The sequence below is a fragment of the Tachypleus tridentatus genome, chromosome 6, assembly GCF_004210375.1.
Source record: "Tachypleus tridentatus isolate NWPU-2018 chromosome 6, ASM421037v1, whole genome shotgun sequence".
NCBI classification, from domain to species: domain Eukaryota; kingdom Metazoa; phylum Arthropoda; class Merostomata; order Xiphosura; family Limulidae; genus Tachypleus; species Tachypleus tridentatus.
This window is the reverse complement of record NC_134830.1, coordinates 143,196,581-143,215,128: the sequence shown is the minus strand read 5'-3', so window position 1 is coordinate 143,215,128 and position 18,548 is coordinate 143,196,581. Positions and strand designations below refer to the sequence as shown.

The 18,548-nt window shown below is 34.6% G+C and overlaps 2 protein-coding genes across 11 annotated transcripts in view; one reads left to right on the top strand and one right to left on the bottom strand.

Annotated features, from left to right (window-relative positions):
- Positions 1-18,548, bottom strand: part of LOC143253915 (uncharacterized) — a 115,944-nt gene that overhangs the window by 12,339 nt on the left and 85,057 nt on the right. For all 10 annotated transcript variants that reach the window (XM_076508492.1, XM_076508499.1, XM_076508497.1 and 7 more), the window contains 3 exons: positions 18,377-18,514; positions 17,425-17,672; positions 16,837-16,898 (listed from right to left, as the gene is read on the bottom strand). In XM_076508492.1, coding sequence (XP_076364607.1) covers positions 16,837-16,898; positions 17,425-17,672; positions 18,377-18,514 — 448 coding nt within the window. The remainder of the gene's footprint in view (positions 1-16,836; positions 16,899-17,424; positions 17,673-18,376; positions 18,515-18,548) is intronic.
- LOC143253916 (uncharacterized) lies at positions 10,386-15,280 on the top strand. The gene is made up of 2 exons (XM_076508501.1): positions 10,386-11,247; positions 12,280-15,280. Exon 2 carries the CDS (start codon positions 13,078-13,080, stop codon positions 14,452-14,454), a length of 1,377 nt encoding a protein of 458 aa, XP_076364616.1. The 5' UTR covers positions 10,386-11,247; positions 12,280-13,077; the 3' UTR covers positions 14,455-15,280.

Sequence of the window (18,548 nt, the reverse complement as noted above, 5' to 3'; positions counted from 1 at the left end):
AATAAAATTGAATAAAAATTATATTTCCACTTAATTGGACTGATTTTAACACTTGCTATTCAAGTGCTTTCCTAAAACAGTCTCAACTAATTTTGGGCAAATGAATAGCCCTCATATTTCATGAAAGACTTCACATTAGAAATAGGGTTTAGAAAATCTGGTGCGGGCGGTATCTTATTACACAAATCTCTATTTTCACTCAATAACATGCAAGTCTATAATAATATAATAAACATTTCTCCTTCTTGCTTTCAAAACACATACATTATGTATATATGGTATGTTTACACATGCTAGTGGTATAAATTAAAAACTAGCCTCCAGAGGGCAACTAATAATTCACAGTTGATTGTTTCACGACATTCTACTAGTGAAAAACTCAAATATAAAACATATCAGTCAACTTTTAACCACTTTTTAAAATCAATAATTCTGGCCAATTTTCTGAGACCAGCAACCATTCACGTTTTTGTCGAGGCCTATGTTATGTCAGGTTAATATATGCAAAACTACTGGCTTAACCACAAAGTTGTGTTTAAAAACTGGGCCATAAAAGTGATAGTTGAAGTTAGTGTAGCAACAAAAACTAAAGTTATTTTTACTAATTACAACCAAAGAGAGTTTCATTTTTCATACAAATACTCAAATTAATGATAAATATCTTAATGGAATAAGCCATAATTATTACTTAAATTAAGCTACAGGATCAACTTAACGTACCTATAAAAACAACAAATTGTACATTTATTTACACTAATTGCCACAAGGAAGCGCCACTCTAGTTTTGCATACTTTATATTAATGATTAATATTTTAATGGAATAAAATATCCTCAAAATAAGCAATACTTGTATTAAGATGTAGATTAAAGTTAATGGCAGATATTGTTTGTTTCAGTCAAATAAGCCAAACTAAAAATACTGTACAAATACATTTCCTATAACGTCACTTAAACTGATATATGTATAGATATATTTCATGACACACTATTTACTTTCGTCGATATAATATTTAGAAAAACACTACAATACAAACAATCTATTTATTAGTATGGCTATTAACTCTTGAAACACGCGGCTAACAAATACAATAAACCAATTTTCATGCTTAGGTTAAACCTTCGACTTTAGATAGAAGCCATTTCTCCGAATGACCTGTATATATAAACGGTATAAAGGGACACGGCCAAGACAACATGCAACGTGCAACAAACCGGAACATGATTAGACCAAACTACTGACAGTTGGAAGAACATTTGTCACGCATAGTGACACCAATATTGCCCAGGGGAAATATCTTTATTTATAATAAGTGACTAGACGCGTATTTAGGAAATACACGAGGCATGTACAGTGCAAGAATATTTACCATCAAAATAACAAATAAAAGTAGCTGAATACATTTTACTTAAAAACAAAAAATGGTTGATTAGTTGTACATGAATACAGGCAATTTAAGCATATATTGTGTTTTATAACTGGTGAACTTGATGTACTAACAAATATCAAAAATTGTATCACTAATTCTCGTTCGGATGCGCTAAATTTTTTATCGTAAATATATCTTAATGGAATAAGCTATCCTCAAAATAAGCATTATTTAAATTTGTTTTCCTTTAAGAAATAATTTAACAATGACAAATCATTTTATAATCCCTACGTCATACATCGACTTGTAGATTAAAAACAAAGGCCAGACAATGGGAAAAATAAAATGCCGCCTGGAAATAAATTACATCTTAAATAAATTACCGTCTGTTTCAGGCTACTTTACAGCGTAGATTATATTTTTCTGTTTCATACTTTTGCTCGAATCCACACAAGGTGTACCTGTACTAGCCGTCCCTAATGTTGGATTGATAAACTAGAGGGTAGGCAACTAATTAATGGCACCCACCATCAACTCTTGGGCTACTCTAATTGAACAGTAAGACTTGTCTGTTTTTGAATTCCGCGCAAAGCTACACGAGGGCTATCTGCGCTAGCCGTCCCTAATTTAGTAGCTTAAGACTAAGAGGGAAGGCAGCTAGTCATCACCACCATCGCGAGCTCATGAGCTACTCTTTTACCAAATAACAGTGGAATTTACCATTACATCATAAGGCATCCACGGCTGAACAGGTGAGCATGTTTGGTGAGGCAGGGATTCCAGTCTACGACCCACAAATTTCGAGTTGCCAGGCTTTTAACTTAAGTGAAATTTTCGTATAAGATACGGAAACAAGTATAAAAAAATTGCTTTGTTATGAATTACCCCTGACCTTCTACATACCAATATGGATCTAGATACTATTGACTGATCAAATAGTTAAACTTAGATGCCACTCTCAGAACTTACCCACAAGAGCCCTTGGATGCAGTCTGGGCACATTTACCTAATAATTCACGGGCCCCCACGTTTACGTACTCAAGTCAAGAAATTCAAATAAACTTGTAATTTGTATCTCAAAACGGCTGGTATGGGTATTAATATTTACTGATGAGGAGAGAGAAGAACGTTTCGACCTTTCTAGGTGGTCACCACCCCATCAACAACTCCTGAGCTACTCTTTTACCAACGAATAGTGGAATTGATCGTACATTATAACGCCCACACGGTTGAAAGGGCGAGCATGTTTGTTATAACGGGGATTCGAAGCCGCGACCCTCAGATTACGAGTCGAGCGCCTTTTTCCACCTGGCCATGCCGGGCAGACTTGTCTGTCAGTATTATAAAGTACCAAAGGCCGCATATTGTGGAGCGCATTTCTGCGTCAAAGCAAAAACCGTTCGCCACCTAGCTTGTTAACCAAGGCTTTGTAGACAGTATGTAATGCTTACAAGGTCACTTAATATTATTAATAAATTTATATCACCACATTTGCTATATCCATTGTCGATAAGGCCTTCCGCACAATACCAGATACCACCAAACCGGCTGGAATGAGACATATACCAACCGAGACATTATATGAACATGTTGAAGTGTGATTTCTAACTTTATGTAAGCCACCACGTTACAATTGGATTAATTAATTTCTATATTATTTATTTAATACCACACCGTTTATTACAAGTATTTATTTTTCACATAATATTACTATTAATGTAACCCTGTCTTCCTAAAATAATTGAACTCCGTAGCTAATGTAGAAATAACTATGATTTCAAAATAATGAGGTATGTATCCCGATGTTCTGTAATACATTTCAAAATCTTTTGGCAAGACTTATTTTACAACCAAGCTTAGTAAGTGATTTTCCCTCTGATTCCTTTTCTAATTTTTTCATTTATGGACTCAGTCGCCCGCTTTCTTACTTGAATATAGGTATATCGTAGACGGACATGGGATGTTCATTGTTTAAAATAAAAAAATATTTACGTACACAATACATCACTGTCGCGATTTTAATACACTTAGTTGTTTTTTTAATCTTTCCCTACATTAACTTGAATCATTATCTGATCTAACTCTTAATTAAAAGACGACAGACGAAAAACGCAAACAGGTTCCATCGTTTATTTCGTGAAAAATTGTTATACCTATTAGTGTATTAACTTCAGTTTTAGTAACAGTTTTGTTGGAAATGTTTAGTGTATCTACTATTTTTCTTATTTTCTAATTTGATGATTATTCTGCATCATTAACTTAAAATAAGGAATTAGGACTAACCTTTGATCCCTAAACTGCAAGCATCGCGAGACGTTATTGGGATTAAGGCCGAAAACGTCACTAACAGTGAAGATAGCCACTGCCACTAATGGCTGTACAAAATAACACCAAACTTGTTTTGATTAATATGTTAATACTTCATATTTAATTACTCACCAGTCTTTTGATAAATTTTGTACCTTTTTCTTCCTCAAAACAGCCTAAAATGATGTCAGATACGTTTACGTTTAACATATACGAGCAGTATGAAAATATGCCATAAAAACATCAATAGTCAATAACGTGGTAGGTGCGTCGTGCGGCTAAAACAACCTGCAAGATATACTTTGGCATAACCCAATCTACAAAAGGTGGAATATCGCTAAATTATCACTTCTGTTAATAACAACCTAAACGACGACATATTTTCAGTGGATGAGCTCTAATAAACCTTTACACAAACACAAAGTTTCAAAAGGAATCCATTAAAGAAATGTTCGATATAAATTATAATTTTTTTATTGAAGTTCTCCCTCTATTTTGTTTCTTCGCGCCGTAAGTACAGAAACTTTGATAGAAAAACATACCCGACTTTGTATTTTTGTTTTTCAAATTTGGTATACCAAAAAATCTTTACAACCTATAATTAAATGTCAAATTTGGTCTAAATATATAAACCACATGTACTGTACAAAGTTATTCAATAAAATCGCTAAATTTTCAACAATTTTTGCGAGCGCCTTCTCAAAAGCTCACGTGAGCTATCTATCTAAAGTTTTTTCACAGCTTCACCCAAAAGTAACAACAGACCATTTTTTGTCATTCCACTTAAAGAATATTGTTTTAGAGCAGCAAAACTATAGAGTGAATGCACGTACAGACACTAAGTATTAATTAGGCCAAACAAACTACATCAGTTTCTACTTAAAGTTTTCAAAAGGACTGTCTACCCATATGATTATTACCAGCCTTAGGTACCAGTCTCCTGGACAAACGTTTTATTAATTCTTCATTAATGATAAATTACATTAGGACACGAATAGTTGCTTCCCTTACATGTAGCCTGGAATGGCCAAGTGGTTAAGGCACTCTACTTGTAATCTTAAGGTCGTGGGTTCGAATCCCCGTCACACCAAACAAGCTCGCCCTTTCAGCCGCGGGGGCGTTATAATATAACGGTCAATCCCACTGCTTTTTGGTAAAAAAAACAGTGGCCCAAGAGTTGGCGGTGGGTGATGACTAGCTGCTTTCCCTGTAGTCTTACACTGCTAAATTAGGGACAGCTAGTGCAGAGAGCCCTCGAGTAGTTTTGCGCGAAATTCAAAACAAACAAACTGAACATTTGTAAGCATCTCCCCATGGATCCAATGAACCTCCATTCCAAATATGGTAAAGCTACGTACACATAAATTTTCAGTTTTGAAGTTTTTATGGCCTTTTTTATCACTACTTTGCCTTCTTGTAGATGTATCCCTGTATGAGCCTAACGAGCCTCCATACCAATTTTGGTGAAGATCCATCCACACCTTAAGTAGTAGTTACATAGGCATACAACAGACAGTATTACTACATGTTCATTCATTACCAACTTTTAAGCACAAATTTGCTAAATTTTATGAAATGCTCTTAATTAAGGAGTGTTTAGCAAAAAGTGATATTAGTTTTAGCAATTAGAATAAATAATGATGATGATTGATATGGCTATACCGACCGCATGTGTGTGATGACAAGAAGCTATTAATCTAGATTCCATGGTGTTACTATAAATAAAATTATTAACATTGTTTTAGGGAAGAAAAAATACCACCACATATTCTTTAAAGTAAAGATATATTCCGAATAATACGGTTGTGATACTAAAGCTAATGTTGATTACTATCAAGTGTCCATTTCTTACTTGTAGTTTGTTGGCAAGTACTGACAAAACAAGTCATGCTATCTAATCAAAAACACCTCAGCTGTGACAAACCTGGTGACCACGTATAGCATTGATAATATAATTTTATAGCGAATTTTCTTTCATAAGTTAGTTAGGACCCATTTTTTATTTTACCCACCATCAAGCCCCAAATTGAACAAAAAAAAAACGTGGTTTTTGTTACTTGTATAATTTTCACTGTAGACCCACAAAGAGCAGTAAAGAAAGATAGATAATAATAATATAACCAATCTAATAATAAGATATCACACAAATTTCTGTTTAACAGATCCAGCTTCCCAGCATAATATAACATTATAATTGATACAAAGTAAATGCATGACAATAATGGCGTTTCAAAAGAGGCTTTGCGTGTTGAATTACCAGCAAATTTGATTACAATTCGTAGTGTGCAAACGACCTGGGTAGCAGTCAAGAAGCTATGATGTTCTTACCAGTAATAAGTATAGTGAAAATAACGAAATATTTCTTTAAAAAAACATTTTCATTGTTATAGTAATGTTTAAAAGAATAAATTTCTATTGGCTTAAAATTTGTTAAAAACATTTCCAGTATTATACTAACATCACAAAGAAATATTTTTGTTCGGGTAAAAACTGTTAAAAACATTTTCATTGTCATAGCAACATCACTAAGAATAAATTTTTATTTGCGTAAAAACGGTTAAGAAATATTTTCGTTGTTATAGTAATGTCAGAAACAATAAATTTCTGTTGATGTACAAACAAATTATAACCTCTTGTTGCGATGACAAGGAACTAAATACACACATTACTACAAAATGTCACCCGAGAAGTACTGTTTAGAGACGTCATGGATCCTATATACATAAACACACATGGAAGATCATAGGTCCAATTTTTGATATAACGTCGCTTTAAATATAAATCCTTCAATCTTATTTATGGCCAATGTAGAGGGGTAGGTGTTAAATTACACTGAGCCCATTATATATATATCACTGTCCCCTAAATTTAAAAAATATGAAGCCAAGACAGATCTAGTAATTACAGACATAGAAAATAATAGTCAAATTTGATGTCTTAATACTATTGTGAAAGATCTGATATTAAATGCATGGAAAAATACCAGTCATCTCAAAATACTAGTCATCTCCGATTCAAATCTTTATCAAACCGTTAATAGCATCGCTATTATTAAGGGCAAAGTTACACAATGGGCTGGCTACCTGTGCTCTGTCCACGTTACGTATCGAAACTTAATATTCAGCATTACAAGCCCTCCGACTTAACGCTGAGCCATGGGGTCGGGGGGGGTGTTTAATAAAGAAATGACCAAATCTTCTGAAATAGGCAATGGTCCAAACCAAAGATCAAATGTAACAGAACGTTATAATTTCTTAATGCGTCATTAACAACTGAGCTATACGCATACTGTCCCATTTTGAAGAATATGGGCAGTTGTTATATTAAAATGAAATACGGTTCTTGTTGCTAACCTCTAAATTTATTTCAGTTTCGTGCTTAGAACATGGGATTTCCGTAAATTAACAGTAAATTGGATGGCCTGACTCACATTATTGTCCATAATTTATAGAATAATAAACAATGATTTAAGTGAACGCGTTTCCGTTGTTGCTCGCGAAGCAGTGCGTGCTTCGGTCACGAGATCTAACACTAAAGCAAAGTGATTGCGCATCAACAGCCGCGGGTAAGAAGAACGCTATTCTGATTACCCGAGAGGCCAAGACTTGCCAACAATGATCCGTAATTGCCTCGCTCGAGATACGGACCTAGTCCTTTCGTCAAAAATCAATCAAATTAAAAAAACAACCATGTTGCACGAATATTTTAACTGTTACCAAAATTGTCAGTTGGCCACTACACTGAACAGATGTTACGCTGAACGTAATAGAAAATGCGATATTGCATTTTTTTACTCTCAAGTTATCGAACAATTTCCCAAAGTTTACTCACGCCAGACGGCGCTCCAAATCCTTAGGGTATATAACAGAACGATTCTTGTAAATGCTTTATTATTAATTTTATCTGACCCAAAAGGTAAACACCATCAAAGAGAAACCTAAACAACGTTCCTCGAAAATTACCAAACGTCCTTTTGGTCTGAAATAAATAAACCTATAATTAACTACATTACTTCTGAGCATTCACTTTCAACTTCCTTTCAATTAATAAATTATGACACGAATACAATTAAACTCCAGCCAACATTACTTCGATTACATGTTTAACAAAAGATGTCGTGACGCTCGAATAAAGTATTTTTAGCCAAAGCTCTGATACTCTGTTAAGACCTTCTTATGTGTGCACTTTAAAACATCTTACTCGAAATTTCACCCTGGACGTAAATTACGTAATCTCGACTACACAGTCCGACTCGCTATACTGGGCCACGCTCAGCCTACACTCCTGAAAACGGTAGCAACACACGCATAATTATATACCCTTAAAAATATATTTTCTATGCCCTGTGGTTACTTACATGGCCATATTTACTATCCAAAACAAATTATTTTTACCAAACGTGGCCTTTTCGTAAATTGATCGTCAGGTACTCAAAAACAGCAACAGTTTGCTTGTTTCTCACATTTGCGCAAAGCTACACTAGGGCTATCTATACTAGCGGGTCCCTAACCTTGAACAAACGGACAAGATAATAGGTACCTAGTGAACAGCACCTAACGAAAACTCTGGTGTTATTATTTATCAAAGAAAGAAAAAAAGGGGATTAACAGTCATATTACAACGCCTACACTGCTCAAAAGACAAGTGTGATCGATGACGAATTGTCGACCTACATATTTTTGAGTCGAGCGCCCTAATAACCAAGCTACGTCAAGCCTTGAGCAAAGCTGAAAATGGACTAGATCTAATAACTCTTCCTACTCATGAACTGGTAGATTAAAGGACAAGGCAGCTAAGCTAAAAGAACCAACCACGACCCTTAGACTATTACATTTCAATAATATCACCCTTATAACGAACCCAGTAATCCAAGATCAGTAGCGCCACGCGAATCCTGGGCCCTTAGGATTTACATCTCGGCACACCAACTAATCACCATGACCAATCCAGCCAGCACTTATGAAAGTAATGACTAATAATTAATAAATGTACATGGCGAATTTTGTATTAAAATACTAATTAATAAGAATATATACACACACGAGCGTGCTAGTTAATACAACTAAAATCCTATCACTAATTTCACAGCGACATCTATACGAGAACATTATAGTTAAGGAACTGTAATACTAACACGTTGTAACATCTGCATCTCCAATTAAATACATTTGTAATTAATTATGCAAATGTATTACACGACAAAATAACAATAAAATATTTGGCCTTGTATAACAATCTCTATATCAACAGAAAAACGTTGATATGAGTCGCGTCATGTCCGTGCCGTTACTGTGTAATGCTTGTTTTTGTTTTGGAATTTCGCACAAAGCTACTCGAGGGTCTATCTGTGCTAGCCGTCCCTAATTTAGCAGCGTAAGACTAGAGGGAAGGCAGCTAGTCATCACCACCCACCGCCAAATCTTGGGCTACTCTGTTACCAACGAATAGTGGGATTGACCGTCACATTATAACGCCCCCACGGCTAGGAGGGCGAGCATTACTGTGTAATGTAAACAGATTAAAAAAACAAAAGCTAAACAGCGTAAAGTACCGCCAGTATACAGTCAATTACTAATAACTGCAACCAGTATTGGATTCAGGAAACTTATTTTTCACGAATCCTTTTAAAGTACTCACTGTGAAATTCTTACTTAAGCCTGATATTCCAGAGGACGTTAAAACACGATCGCCTATTGTATTTCTTCATGGTGACGAAAAACCCACTTGAAATACAAAATGTATTTTAAAGACGGTTGGTATGTGTATTAACATTTTAATTAAAATAATATCCAGAACGTTTTGTTAACCACGGCTGAATGGGCGAGCATTTTTGGTGTGACGAGGATTCGAAACCGCAATCCTCAGATTACGAGTGTCGTAACCACCTGGCTATGCTGGGCCAAAAGGAAAAACTGGTAATGGCCAAGCGTGTTAAGACGTGCGACTCGTAATCTGAGGGTCGTGGGTTCGCATCCCCTTCGCGCCAAACATGCTCGCCCTTTCAGCCGTGGGAACGTTATAATGTGATGGTCAATCCCACTATTCGTTGGTAAAAGAGTAGCCCAAGAGTTGGCGGTGGGTGTTGATGACTAGCTGCCTTCCCTCTAGCCTTACACTGCTAAATAAGGGACGGCTAGCGCAGATAGCCCTCGAGTAGCTTTGAGCGAAATTCAAAAACAAAAACATTTACTAGCGCCATCTACTAAATATAACACGATCGTTAGAAATCAATGTGCGACTAATTTTATCATATAATCATATAAAGGAGATAAACCAAAGTGTAATCTCTTATAAATATATATGTAACAGGTACAAAAGTTATAGAGTCACACAATACAGATAAGTGACAACACTACGTTACCATGAGTGGAAATGTAATAATTACCTGTCTAATTAGGATGCAAGTTCATTTGCAATATTCCAGACCGATATGGCATATCACAGAACATACATTACGTGTAAATAAAGACAGTAGATTCTAGATCATACTTGCGTAAACTACAAAGGCTATCCCCCTTCCTCAAACCCCACCTGGCCAGAAGGCAAAGTTGTTATTATAGCTTTCTGTTTAGCTAATCAATTCACTCAGCTGTATCAATTTCCTCTAACATGCGTTTTTTTTGTGCGTGCGTGCGTGTTTTTTAACAGGATATGGCCGGAAGGAACTACGTTTTCATCAAGTACCTCTTACTTAATCCCCACAGGCCTCAATGGTACAACATTCGTTTTGAAAGACAAACAGTAAGTCCAAACAAAGTGTTCCAATTCAGGGAACATTAAAAATCACAATTTTCGTATAGTTAATTATGAATGACGTGCGTGTTTCGTGACAAAGAAACTCGAAGATACTGTACACTTTATGCTGTACTCTTTGATCGTCGCACGTGAACAACTAGCTCGTTCATTGGCCAGCACCATTCAAATACATTCCTCTCATAACTACTAATATATTTGTATTCATATAGTACTGAATTCTGAGACTTAAACCAGAAACGAAAACTTTCCACCTTCACAAAACCTGAGAGCTAAGACTAATGGCACACAGACAACAAGTTACTACAGTTGAATAATAATGTACCAATGATCTTCAATATCGTTCAAGTTTACATGGGCACAAAGTCCTAGAACAAAAACTCGTGTCTTCTACTTGAACTATTGCGAAGTGTTCTTAAGAGGCTCCAATTTTCAAACACTAACTACCAATAAAAGGAGTTGCGACAGTGAACAAAATCCAGTGGACTACAACAGCTAACCAAACCGACGGTAACAGGTCTCGGAAATACAGCAACAGAATAGTAACGTCCAAAGCCTAGAAGTTTTCTTCTCAAAGGGGCAACACCCTAAAAGAAAAATCTCACGGATCTACGTCATGGGTACAACAGTCCATAACAGAAATAATACGTGACTTACACGAAAAACAACAACAACTCAGAAGTGTTCATCGCTTTTCTTAACAGTTATGATAATCTAGAAGAAATATCTTACCAACGTTCTCAAGAGGAAACTACAAGATATTAACGTTCCTTGGAAAACTACAGTTAAGACACTAACTGGAACAAACAAGTTCAAATGGTAAGAATGTCTTCAAAGTTGTCTGTTAACACTTAATATTGAAATCAGCAATGACTTTACTTTCTTTTTGGCTTTATTATGCGATAACGTTATACGAATCTCAAAATATCGAATTTAACTGGATTCATTAAACCTTCTGTTGGGTAAAAAAATAAAATAAATAAATATAGATTTTTTTTGATTTAGTGAAAAAAAAACACTTAAACAGCTCGTACAAAGGGATCTAAAAATAATTGAAATCATAGACTGCAACATTCTTAACGATATTGTAACCTTTAAAAAAAAACTTATCACATTTGTTACTGAAAATATAGGAATGAAAGCTGGAAGATATAACCAAAGTGTAATAGTATCTAGCTTGACAACACAAACTATCAAAAACAAGTTTCCAACCACAGGATAGTAAATTAACACATAATTTATGTTCGTTTATCGTTATATACTGATAGCCATGCATCTTTGAAATATGACCAACAAGACTAAATTGTAAAAATCATTTTTCAGAAAACCCTTAAAAATTGTGCACGTTATTAACCAGGTAATTTTTAGCTACAATGAAATTTCCAGAACCTTGTTTGTCTGTTAATCAACTTCAGATTACTCTAGTAAATATAGTGTGTAGTCACCATGTGTATCCTTATATTCAGATCAGAGATAAAATATTGTTTTTTACACTAACAACAAAATGGACAGACAACTGGTTATCCTTAAGTTTTGATAAAAGACCAAACATTACAGTAAAAATAATTTGTATCCATATTTTTCATTCTCAGGATAACATTTATTTTAAAAGACAGGTTTCAAATAAAAATTCCCAATTAGTTTTTAGTAAATCAAAAGGTGATCGTAAGAAAACTGTTTACATAAACATCATGCTCTAGAAACTAAGGAAATTACATTTGTCACAGTAAGAAATTAAAAACATTAATATTGCCAACCTAGTTCTGGATAATGTAAAGAAATGGATACATTTATGCCATAAATAAGAAAACAGTAAGTTTCCAATGCAGCATTTTTTTTTCATTTGTACAGAAATAAAACAATGTGGAGAAGGCAGCATCTTGACTGTTTGTCAGAAGAAGTAAACGTTCTTGCAGGAGGTGAGACATTTAAAGTACACAGAAACTTACTGGCACAAAACAGTGAATTCTTTAATGCTCTGTTAAACTATTCTTACTGTCACATGGATTATAAAGGAGAGACAAGTGAACCACTGGTTTTACCCTCAATATCTGCTTCAGTATTTTCTGTTCTCCTAGAGTTTCTCTACACTGGAAGACTTAATGTCACTGGTCAGAACATTTATGATGTACTGGTAGCAGCACAGTTACTGCACTTACCTGCCATTATTTTTACATGTAAATCCTTGCTAGCCCAAAGGGAACTCGCTAGTTGCTCTATACCTTCTCCATCATCCAGCATAATGCCCAATAATTTTGTTATTTAACACATATTGACAGGAGTTTATCACATCTTGGTTATAGGTTACCTCAATACGCTCTTCCCACTTTTCCTTTTTATTTAGCTGATAACTTAATACCCTCTAACAATACACCTCATATTCTCAAACCAATTCCAGTGTTTCCCCACAAAGGTTTGCCAAGCTTCAACAGAGAGGAACATTCCCAAATTGGTAACCCAATTACAAAAACAAGAGGAAAGCAACAAAGCAACATTAAGATTAATCCAAGGACGACTAGCAGAAACAAAGGACTCATCCAACAACCAACTTACTCCTCTCAGCACACTACGGGGAAGAGACCTTTATCCACATCAACGATAGCATCCACAAAGTTTATCACTAAGGGACACCCAAGAAAATCACAAGAAATGCCATGTTTGGATGAAAATGTCATTATTGACTATGCAGAGTGTGATGGACCAATCAAATTTGAGAGAGTCATTAACCAGAATTATTGCTTCCACACACCTCAACCAACTTCAACTCTTAATTCAGAAAGAACAGCAGACCCTCTGGTAGACCCCTTGGATGCCAATTCCAATTGGCCAACAGACCACTTCACTGTGGTTTCATGCACTTCTTTAACATCAACACTAAATACAGATCCCAGCACTCTATTATTTTCAACAGAAAAGTCCAATTCCAATAAATCCATACTATCAACAGGAAATACTAACATATCATTTTGCAATTCTATACAATCAAAAAAATACAACATAATTTCAAGTCATTCCTTGCTGTCAACAGAAAATGCCACTGCAGTCAGTGGCAGTTCCTCGCTGTCAACAGAACATGCCACTGCAGTCAGTGGCAGTTCCTCGCTGTCAACAGAACATGCCACTGCAGTCAGTGGCAGTTCCTCGCTGTCAACAGAACATGCCACTGCAGTCAGTGGCAGTTCCTCGCTGTCAACAGAACATGCCACTGCAGTCAGTGGCAGTTCCTCGCTGTCAACAGAACATGCCACTGCAGTCAGTGGCAGTTCCTCGCTGTCAACAGAACATGTCAACACAGTCAATGGCAGTTCCTCGCTGTCAACAGAACATGCCAACACAGTCAGTGGCAGTTCCTCGCTGTCAACAGAACATGCCAACACAGTCAGTGGCAGTTCCTCGCTGTCAACAGAAAATGCCAACACAGTCAGTGGCAGTTCCTCGCTGTCAACAGAAAATGCCAACACAGTCAGTGGCAGTTCCTCGCTGTCAACAGAAAATGACAACACAGTCAATGGCAGTTCTTCACTGTTGAAAGGAAATACCAACTTTGCTACTGCCAGTTCCTCTCTGTCAGACGGAAACAGTAATTTAGTTTCTGGCAGTTCCTCACTCTCAATAGGAAATAACAACTTAGTTTCCAGTATTTCTTTACCTTCAAAAGGAAATACCAATGTAACTACAGATAGTTCCTTAATTTCAACAAGAAACTCAGAGTCATGCCATAGTAAATCTGATGAATTAGAAAAGGACACGTCCGCTAAGGATGTCTCGTCAAGGTATCACATCATGACCACTATATCTAAAGCAGACTTACAAGATTATTCTTCTTCTAGCAGCAGTATTTTACTTCCAGAAATGGATGATGAAACAAAGACAAATTTTAGTACATTTTCTCATCCAAGAGGACAGCCAGAACAAGAGAATTTCTCTGTCATTTACCACTGCGTATATTGTAAACGCTCTTTCCGCAGCCAGTATTGCTATGAAAAACATAAAAAGCGCCACATAAATCCAGTCGTGGAGAAGTAAAAGCGTCAACAGAATCTGACTCCTCTATTCCAAGACCTCCTGATATGAACGTAGCCTTTTATCCCTGTAAAAACTGTGGTTCAAAGTTTCCAAGTTATTACTTTGTTCACAAACATAGGAAACATTGTCCAGGGAGAGGTTTTTCTGAACTACCACACTGCTAAACAACAATCCACAAAGAAAAAAACAAAACAGAGAATCGTCACACTTGGAAAATGTCTTTCACCTGAATAGAAGAATGGTTAGTGTTCAATACAACATTTCATTCTCTTATTAGCAATAAAAATTCACATTTAATTAGCATGTACACATTATTAGATGAGTTTTGGCCACAGTTAAATAGAAAATTTATTCATTTCTATGGTGTAATACAAAAATAACATTAAAAATAAAGAATTGCTTAAGCAGTCAAAAACTTGTTTACAATGACTGTTTCTAGTATGGCTGGTTTGGCAACAAGAGATTGCCTTGCCCATCTTCAAAATGACCCAATTACTTCTAAAAGCAAAGTTGTTTTGAAGCTCAAGCAGTATATTACCCTTAATATAATATTTAAAATAAAATGACTAAAAATTACTGTTTGTTTTCAAAATAAATACCACATGAGTACAATTGTGAATTAAAATTGCTTTCAAATCCTCAATTTTCTTGAATTTTCTTTTTCCAGCAATTCATTTTTTAACTAAATATTTCTTGTAAAAAATCAATATCTTAATAGTAGCTTGACTCATGTGCTGATAGTAAACTTGTAAGAAACAATCTCTGAGGAAAGTGTTATTAAAGTAAATAAACAAATGCTTTATTACTGTGACTTCCTGAACAAAAATATTTGTTTTGCATCTTTTATCTCATTCTTAAAAGAGACATTTCTTAAACTTGTAGCTACAACCTTAAAAAGCATAAAAGGTTATGTTCTTCACATTTCTCTCATTTGACCACTTAAAACTGGTTCTTCCTATGGTAACAAAAGGAAATACATGAACTCTGAGCAGTACAAGCCTACTGCTGTCTCTACAGTCTAGTTTAATTGCATTCTTAATAACCAGTGAAATAACTGGAGTTTTAAGCATTCAAGTTGTAGAAACCATTGGACAAAGAGTCCACCAGGTTGACAAAACTATAAGTTTAAATTTAATCAATTTTTCATTCCTTATTAAAAGTTATATTGGTAAGTACTCAACTTGAAATACTCAAGTGGACTTAAAAATATGAAAAAAGTTAAAAGTACCATAACTCTTTTTTCCCAATCACCATGATGTCCAGTAGCAACAAATTAACTGAGATAATCAACAAGACAAACTGTACATTAATTAACAATGTTCCAAGATTCAACAATGTTGTAGTGCATGTTAGGTAAAAACTGATATAAACGGTGACCAAAGTATCAGTATATTTACAGTTATGGTAGAAGTACGCTTGTTACAATAATAATTATGAAAACTGAAACAAGTTAAGAGTTAACACTGTCGAGATTTGATCATAAACCATGGCTTCATAAAACCATAAGAACACCCGTTTTTATACATCTGTTTACTACGGCTGTATTTATTTTCTTTATTTCAGTATTTGCTAAACAAAACAGATCAGTATAAATCTTAAAATACAGAACTTTATATTATGTTTATTATTAGCTGGAGGTCAAATGCCACTAATGAAAGTTCCATATTCACTGATAAAAGTATTGGTCACACATGAGAATACATCTCTTACAAAACAACTGATATTCCTTGGAAAAATAACATGTACAAATTAATGCAATGAAAAAAAAACAGCTCATTGAAAAAGCAAAGTGTAATTGAATAACTGAATTACCACCATAACATTATTCTTTATTATAAAAAATGAATATTTTTTAAAAGACAGATTAATTATAAATCAGAATAACTGAATTACCACCATAGCATTATTCTTTGTTATAAAAAGTGAATATTTTTTAAAAGACAGACTAATTATAAATCAGGATAACTGAATTGCCATCATAGTATTATTTTTTATAATAAAAAGTAATTTTTTAAAAGACAGATTAATTATAAATCAGGTCCTTGCTGTTTCCTACACTCTTTCATTCACTCACTTGAAACATTTCTTTTTGTGTGCTCTTACCTTTAATTAATTATTCTTTCACTGAATTCTGACATAAAAATACCAAGAAACTTAACAGAAACACAGATCAACATTTCTGGGAAAGGGAGGGATAGAGAGTGTTAAACAATTTTGTTTGGAAAATTATTTTAATAAGAACCTTAAATTTTCCATTTATATAGACTTGTACATTTTGAAATATTTTTGTAAAAGCTGATTTATCGTGCAGCCATTTAAGAGGTACACGTTTGTAACTACAACCCTTTAATATCATTAAAAAAACAAAAAACAAGATCTTACCATCACTGCTGGTTTCACTTTGTTTGCTTTTGTTTTTGTCTGCTTCAAGACATTTATTTTCACTGTAACATTGAAACAGAGTGAGATTTATAGAGAAACATGCTCCCAAGCTACAAGTATATCTATAAGAAACTTTAAAAGTTTTATTAATGTATTAAATCTAGTATTAAAATCCACTATTCCATTTTGAAATATATAAAGAAGAGAACAGTTCTACTATAAACTGTTAAATATAGAAAGACAAAAAGAATCTTCTCAATTATTTTGCGTCATAATTTTAATCCAATTTTGTTTCCGCACAATATTCATTTCCTTGATAATTCCACCTTTCAGTCTTACATAGTCAGTTACACATCAAGTCATTTTCTATTCTACGTTATAGTCAGTTACACATCAAGTCATTTTCCATTCTACATTTTACCCACAAAGTGGTTATCCATGAAACTAGTATCCCAGGGAGACAAAAAAATGTATATTAAATCAACAAAGTCATAACCTAAACTATTTGATCAAGACTGTTTTTCTAAATGTATTTCAATGTGAAAGCAGTGACTATTGAACCACAGAAATTACAATAAAACAACCCACCTGGTTTTATTGGACTTGTTATCTGTAACAATGTTTGTTGTCACAGAATCTGACTGGCTAGTTTTTGATATTATGAGATTATTCTCCAAATCAGATTGAGTTGTGAGAGATGCGTAAGTAGATGTGCCCATGAATGACACTGTAGTTGCAGTTACAGGACTGGTTACTATAGTGCTGGTGGTTTGACAATGGCTTATAGATGTCATGACTGTAACAGCCGTGATAGCTGGAGAAGCTGATAAAGCAGCCTGAGAAAGATAGCTTGTGTTACTCCTCGTACAGCTCATCCTTCATTAATGGCAATAAATTATAAACAGAGAACTACGTTTAAAGAGAAAAAGTAACATCTTAAGAAACTTTACACTTTAGAAAACTAACTAATTCATGTTAGAAGGACCTACTTCATCGACTTGATTCTTTAGAGATTATCATATTGTATAATATATTTACAACTGGATTGGTCACACAACAATGTAATACAGCATCTTAGATCTTCTCGTAAATGATGCTCTTTCTTATAAGTTCTTTATATTTTATAAACTAATATATGTGCTGAGTAAGAAAGTAAGTTATTACTTTACTTTTATAATCAAATTTTGAAATTAAAAGAAAATATACTTTTCTTAAAACTTATGAATAAAACTAAAACATTAGCCTTTTATTAAATAAACATGGACTACTATATATAGATAGTAGTGGAATAACCTCTTAACTGTGTGTGTGTGTGATTTTCTTATAGCAAAGCCACATCAGGTTATCTGCTGAGTCCGCCCTAATTTTATAGTGTTGTAAATCCATAGACTTACCACTGTACCAGCAGAGAACGCTCTTTTAACCAAAATTAGTTCAAAAAGTCACAGTTTGTGCTAGCAACATTTGGTACGAATCAGTTAACACTAGGATGTTAGCTTAATCGTTAAGCCATAAAACTGTCCAGCCCAACGTATCTTACCTGGGTTTGAGATTGTGACTGAGCTGGATGTCTTACAAGTGCTCGGGTACGTTTCCTTACGCTGGTCTTCCTCAAGAGTTGTTTATAATTCTCACTCTTCTTAGTTAAGTAATAATACTGAACACAGTCTGCAACACTCTGGAAGATAACACATAAAACCTTTGTTCACTAA

Bases quoted from the DNA above. Each gene is read 5' to 3' on its own strand.
- LOC143253916 (XM_076508501.1), top strand. From the start codon at position 13,078: ATGCCATGTTTGGATGAAAATGTCATTATTGACTATGCAGAGTGTGAT.